This window comes from Diuraphis noxia, unplaced genomic scaffold, assembly GCF_037042655.1.
Source record: "Diuraphis noxia isolate RWA-SAM2 unplaced genomic scaffold, SU_Dnox_SAM2 contig0013, whole genome shotgun sequence".
NCBI classification, from domain to species: domain Eukaryota; kingdom Metazoa; phylum Arthropoda; class Insecta; order Hemiptera; family Aphididae; genus Diuraphis; species Diuraphis noxia.
The window spans coordinates 592,204-599,452 of NW_028301723.1; the positions used below are offsets into that span (position 1 = coordinate 592,204).

General features: G+C 29.2%; 1 protein-coding gene across 1 annotated transcript; it reads right to left on the reverse strand.

The window, feature by feature from the left end:
* Nucleotides 1-3,869: 3,869 nt before the first annotated feature.
* On the reverse strand, nt 3,870-6,933 carry LOC149054040 (uncharacterized). Its single transcript, XM_089230703.1, has 3 exons — nt 6,165-6,933; nt 5,387-5,627; nt 3,870-5,311 (listed from the first exon to the last, which is right to left on the reverse strand). Exons 1-3 carry the CDS (start codon nt 6,339-6,341, stop codon nt 3,876-3,878), a joined length of 1,854 nt encoding a protein of 617 aa, XP_089086829.1. The 5' UTR covers nt 6,342-6,933; the 3' UTR covers nt 3,870-3,875.
* Nucleotides 6,934-7,249: the final 316 nt, after the last annotated feature.

The window sequence follows — 7,249 nt, forward strand, 5'->3', positions numbered from 1 at the left end:
TTTAGATTTATTACGCGGAAAAAAATATTTTAAATGCTTGGACCTAAAGGATGGGTTTCATCATATATATGTTGCAGACGATTCGATTAAGTTTACATCTTTTACGACACCATTAGGGCAGTTCGAGTTTTTAAAAATGCCGTTTGGGTTAGCTAATGGGCCTTCGTGTTTTAGCCGGTTTATTCAAAATGTTTTCGACGAATTTATTCGTAAAAATGAGGTGATCGTATATTTTGACGATATTATGCTAGCCACAGAAACTATTGAAGGGCATTTAGAGCTCCTGTCTAGAGTATTAAAAGTAATGAAAAATAAACAGTTAGAGATCCGTCTAGACAAAAGTCAATTTTTGAAATGTGAGGTAATTTACTTAGGTTATTGTGTAAATCAGTACGGTATTCAACCGAATCCTAAAAACGTCTCAATAATTGAAAACTACCCTGTACCACAAAATAATAAAGAACTCCAAAGTTTCATTGGTTTATCGTCTTATTTTCGACGATTCATTCCGAATTTTGCAATTATTGCTAAACCACTTTATAGCTTGCTCAAAAAAGATATTCCATACGAGTTTGGAGAGGAGCAAATGAGGTCGTTCGATTCTATTAAATCAAAACTCGGGGAACAACCGTTATTAGCCATTTATAATCCCAATGCAATAACAGAGCTTCACTGTGATGCTAGTAGCCATGGATATGGTTCAATTTTGTTTCAGAAGCAACCCGATAATCATTTCCATCCGATTTTTTATTATAGTCATAGGACTACTGAGTCCGAATCGCGTTACCATAGTTATGAGCTAGAAATGTTAGCTATTATAAATTCTATTAAGCGTTTCCGCGTATATTTACAAGGTATAAAATTTAAGATAGTAACCGATTGTAATAGTGTTGCACTGACGCTAAAAAAAAAAGATATAAGCCCTCGAATCGCTAGGTGGGCCATGTTTTTGCAAAATTTTTTGTATGAGATAGAGCATAGGTCCGGGTCGCAAATGCAGCACGTTGACGCGTTAAGTCGTTGTAAGCATATTTTAGTAATAGAAGGTTGTACATTTAATCAGGCCCTTGCTATTAAACAACAAACTGACCCCGAAATTAGTTCTATTTCCAGAGAACTAGAACGCTCAGAACACCCACAGTTTGAATTACGTAACGGGTTAGTATATCGAAAAAATAATGATAGATTACTATTTTACGTACCGACTAGCATGCGTGACCAAGTAATCCGTTCCTGTCATGACGACATGTGTCACGTAGGAACAAATAAAACTATTGAGTTAATTAAACAAATTTACTGGTTTCCGAAATTAAGTGATCACGTTAAGACATATATTAGCAACTGTCTCAAATGTATTATATTTTCGCCTAAAAACGGTAAGGACGAAGGGTTATTAAATTTAATCGACAAGGGAGACAAACCATTTCAGACAATTCATATTGACCATTATGGTCCGTTAAACCAAACTTTTGGTCGTTTCAGACACATTTTGGTTGTGGTGGACGCATTTAGTAAGTTTTTAAATTTGTATCCAGTCCGCACAGTTGCCGCTAAAGAATCATGTTTACGATTAACACAATACTTTTTACACTATAGTAAACCGATCAAAATAATATCGGACCGTGGGTCATGTTTTCGTTCTGACGTGTTTAAAGAGTTTTGCGAGCGATATGATATAAAACATATAAAAACAGCAGTAGGTACGCCGTCGGCAAACGGACAGGTAGAACGATACAACAGAGGGTTAACGGTTATGTTATCAAAACTTATGCACGAGCATAGTCAAAATTGGAATGAATATTTGTATCAAATACAGTTTGCTGTAAATAATACTTTTAATAGATCGATACAAAATACACCTAGTAAATTATTATTTGGTATTGATCAAATAGGAGAGCCAACAGATTATGTTAGATTATACTTACAAGCGCTTAATGAAACTGAAAATGATCAACGTAATTTTGATAAAATTAGGCAAAATGCTCAGGAAAACATACGCATAGGACAACTAAATAATAAGGCTTACTATGATTCGACTAAACGACCGGCCATGCAGTACTCTGTCGGCGAGTATGTCATGATTAAAAATGTTGACACTACCCCAAATATTTGTAAAAAATTATTGCCTAAATTCAAAGGTCCATATAAGATAGATAAGGTCCTTCCCAATGACCGATATATTGTTTCTGATATTGAAGGGCACCAGGTGACCCAAATACCTTTGAATACAGTCGTGGCCGCGAGAGACATAAAACATTGGGTTAAACAGTATTAATTTTTTTTTTTTTTGATTTTGTATGTTAAAAAAAAAAAAATGTATTTTTTTTTTTAAGTATTACCTACTAGGTACTATCAGTGAGTGTTCGCTTATTATTATTATTTAATTTTTATTGTTCTTATTTTATTTTCATTGTATACATGATATTATACTTGATCTGTTATTTTTTTTTTTAATTATTATGTTGTGTTATACGGATCGAGGACGATCCGAACGTCAGGATGGCCGAGCTGTAGTGTGATAAGTGATAGCCCTGCCTGCTCGTGCCGCCGAGGCGACGATTAGTTATTAGTGATTAGTCACTATAGACTGATTAGTCAGTCTTGTGCCGTCTTGTGTCGTGTGCGTGTGTCAGCGGAGTGTCCGGACTGCACACGCTCACGGGCACTAATTAGTTTTTGTCTTATAATATATTATTACGTTGTTTATTACTACTGTTTACTTATTCATTGTTATGTAAATGTTAATATTATTAAAATATAAAATATATAGATATATATATAATCGTGTCAAGTTTGTAGTAACGGCCGTCTATGCGTGGCCCTACACTATGTAGTATGTACACATATTGTAGACTTTTATAATTTTGTATTTATATATAATTAACCCCAATTGGCTTTTATTGCAGTATTGACAAAAGTTTTTTAACAAAACAAAATATTAAGGATACAATAAATGTATGTGTTAAAATAGGAATAAAATATATATACTTATACTTATATATATAATATATACCTTTATATATTGTATACTTATTTATATAGTTACTTACATTTTGGAATAATTATTATTTAAAATAACTTGACCAATTTTTTTACTTTGTTAAGTTAATATAGGAAAATAAAAGTTAAGTTTCAAGTCAAAAAAAAATTAATTTGAACTTGAAGAAGTTGCAAGATAAATAGAAAAAAAAGTTACAAATAGTTAAAAATCAGATAAATTTATTTTAAACCTAAGTACCTAACATAGATCTTAAATTTTGTTTTATATACCTATTTATTAAGTAATTAATAAACTACCGTACATTATATTACTGTATTTGTAATAAACTATTATTTTACCTACAACCTATTCAGATGTGATGGTAAAACAAATATTTTGAATCAATATTTAAATAACATGATTTACAGGTTTCATTAAGAAAAATGCAACTTAAAACATGCCTAAAACATTTAGTAATTGAAAAATAACTTAACTCATGCTTTGTTTTGTGAACCACTTTAGATTTTAGGTACACTAGTAAATACATTTGTATTTATTTAATCATAGTTCATTCTACGCATTCTTTAGAAATGTCTTCCATCTCAATTTAAACCATAAAATAGTCTTGTTATTATAACTTTTTTTAAATTCTTATAACAATTATTTACTGTCAAGATAACATAAATTAAATTAAATTACAAATTAACAAAGAATTTATTAATTTTTACATATTTGGAGATAAAAATGTATAGTAACTGTTTTAAATTACATAAACAATTTATTTTTAATAAAGAATAATTTAAAAGATATACCTAATATATTAAGTATTATATGATTATATAATATTTCATTGATAATTCTTATAGTTTGAAAAAATAACAAACTCATTATATATTTAATGATTGTGCCCATGTGATTTTGCATTAGGCACATTAAATTGAACATTAGCACCAAGATTTCTTTTTCTTTTTTTGGTGTTAATTTCACCATTTGCTGGACGGCCTGATGGTAGTCGTTTACTTCCTTTTGTAACTCTAGGTAATCTCCTTGCAATAGATGTTGGCTGGACTCTAATTTTTGCACCAGGTCTTTTTCGCAAAGCAACAGCTGAATTTCCAGCAGTATGTAAAAACGATTGCCACTGTCCTTCTGTTGTTATCTTCTTCAAACGAGACTCTAAAATATTCAACCCTGCAGTGGATGAGCCAAACATTGAGTCTTTAGATTTGATTAAATCGATAATACAATGTATTGATTTATTTTTTGTCTCTTTATTTTCTATAATTTCAGAATCATTTGGTACATTATTATCTTTATGATGTGAATAATCTGGCTCATTAGTATTAGAATAATTTAGAAAATCAGTATTATTTTCTTTTGGTGCATCAATTTGAGAACAATTATTTACCGATAAAAATGACTGGAAGAAATCTGGTGAGATGGATACATTCCCCTGGGCTAAAATAGCAATTTCATATCTATCTTTTGGGGTAACTGGAGGGAAACTTTTTGAAATTACATCAAAATGAATATAAACAGCGCACTGATGTTTACAGAATTTACCAAATTTACCAGAAAGGCATGAACAACAACCTCCCATAATGTTTACTTCATAAGTACATGATGAATCTTTTTCACTCTGTACACAATACTCATATTCTGATTTAGATACTATATGAGCTTTTTGTATTGTACTTGCTTTTTTTATTAATGAATCTAAAAAGATTCTAGCAGTTCTATTTTTAGTGTGTCTACAATTAGCAAACGCCATTAAGCGCCTACAATAATGATCTTCTAATACTGTGCATGTGAAATCTAATAAAGCTACAACGTTGTACGAGTATGCTTTTACTCTTGAAAGAACAGTGTCTTTAAAAATTCGAACAGTAATTTCAGAGTAGTTATTTGTGTGATGACCTTTAGTTGATTCATCACGCCACGCCAAACACCATTTGTGTCTTGTTTGCCAATGTTCATTTAAATATCTTGACCATTTTGGAAACTCAGAGTTTTTAATACTATCATTAAAACATTTCTCTGAAGAATCAACTGTATCAGCATATAAAATAGATTGAAAACTCTTCATAATTATTGGTCGCTTATCTTTCGGTATGTTATTCTTTGAGTCCCAGACCCAACGCCAAACAGCCTGACAAACATGGAAAATGCATAGTAAATGGATACTATTTGGCCAGTTGTTTTCAATTGCATTTATTTCAGCTGCAGCATTATCAGTTATAAAGATTTTTGGCCAACCAACACCACCAAAGCAATTTATACCACATTCTTTTAGTAACTGAAATCCAGTGTTATATGCTGAATATGTCTGACCTATTAATTTATTAAATAAGGATATAAGTTAACTGAAATTAATTTATAGATTGATAAAATTAATTTTAAATACACCTTTTGTAATAATTATTGCTAATGGAACTGCACCTGCAGCACACGGAGTAAGCATAAATGTTATAGAATAATTGTCTGCATCACAGGCAGATGTACTGTCAACAAATACAATGTTACTAGATGACTTTAATGAATGGGCTCGTTGCATAAGTGGGGTAATAATAACTAATGCAAATGGATCTTCCTTGAACTTAACTATTACATTTCTCTCTTTGTATACATCAATCTTTTGTATTATTTTCTAGAAAAAAGAACATTATGAGTTATTATATCTTTAGATGCCTAATTAAGTAGGAATTGTATACATTTCAAATCAGAAAATGAAATAACTTTTTAGCTTTTTTTAATATAGGTCTATTAGCTTATAATTTCTAACTACAGAAAGAGAAGAAGTCAGCTTTTTTAATTTTTCAAGAAAAACAAAATCAAAAATTGTATGAAGTTTAATGATATAAGTTTGGAAATTTGCCATTCATTATTAATATACTGTATAGATCCATTAGAAAACCCCATAGGTTTGTATTAATTTATTATTTAATTGATATATGTCTTTCTTTTTTTAGTAACTATAAAGCTAACCTAACCTTTTTGTAATATAAACTTAATTTTTTTCAATAAAATATTTATATTCACAATATTCAGACATACTCTGAAGATGGAGCATGGATAAATCCAAAATATATTGTTATAACTAATAATAAATTGTCTATGAAATCTTCAACTACTTTCTTTAATTGTTAAATACTAATGAAATGTGTATAAAATTACAAAAATTTACCTCAATCAAACCTGTTCCAGACCGTGGACCTAAATTTTCCAACCTCCATTCATTATGCCAATTTTGGACAGTTCTATAAGTTGGATTAATAGATCCATTAGCCAAGACTTCCAGTGAAAAATTTTCTTTTAATTCTAAAATGCGCTCATGACAATTAATTGCATCAGTTATACCCATATTATCATTAAAATACTCGAAAAAGGTATTTTTAAGTATCTTATCTGCTGGTAAAAAGCGTAAAGTTTCAGCAGTGTCAATACTATGGTTATGTTTATTTTTAATTGTTATTACACCATATAACCCATCCTGAAAAATAATTTTACTAAATGTATTTAATTAAATGATATGTAAGTAAAATTTTCAAACAAGAGAATTATAATTATAAGTAGGTACTTATCAAGGCGGTGAGTATCTTAATAATGTATTTAAATAAGTAATAAGAAAAATAAACAAATAACCAAACCTTAATATAGGGGTCTACTTTTCGTGTAGAATGAGTATCTAATTTTACCATACATGTTACAGAAGCTAAACAGTTAGCATTTTTTGAATTCCCTTTTTTATTTTCTTCTCTGGAAACTTTACGAAAGGAGCTATGCAGACATACAAACTTTTTCCTGGAAACAAATAATAAAAACCTTCTAAAGATCTAAACTATTAAAAAAATATAACTCATTTAAAATCAGCATGGTACTGATAAATATTAAATTTATATTCTTGAGTTTTACTGCTTTGTAATTTTGAATTCAAAAAAAAAAATACAAATTTGTTTAAGTATTTTACAGATTTATAATCATACACAAATAATCAAAAAATACTTATCAGTTACCTATCTACCACAATAAAAAAAAGTATTGTCAAAAAAAGTATGTACAGAAAACTTATGTTAATTAGGTATTTTTAGGTTTTTTTTTTTTTATCAGAAATTGTAAAATCTTTATAAAGTTATAAAGATAAAACTAAATAAAACTATTTTCAAAATGTTTTTACCTAATCTAATAGGTGTACAAACTTGTAATCAATAAATATATTCAAACTAAAAAAAATTATCTTTTTTATTTAAAAGCAAATACCTAGGTAACTAT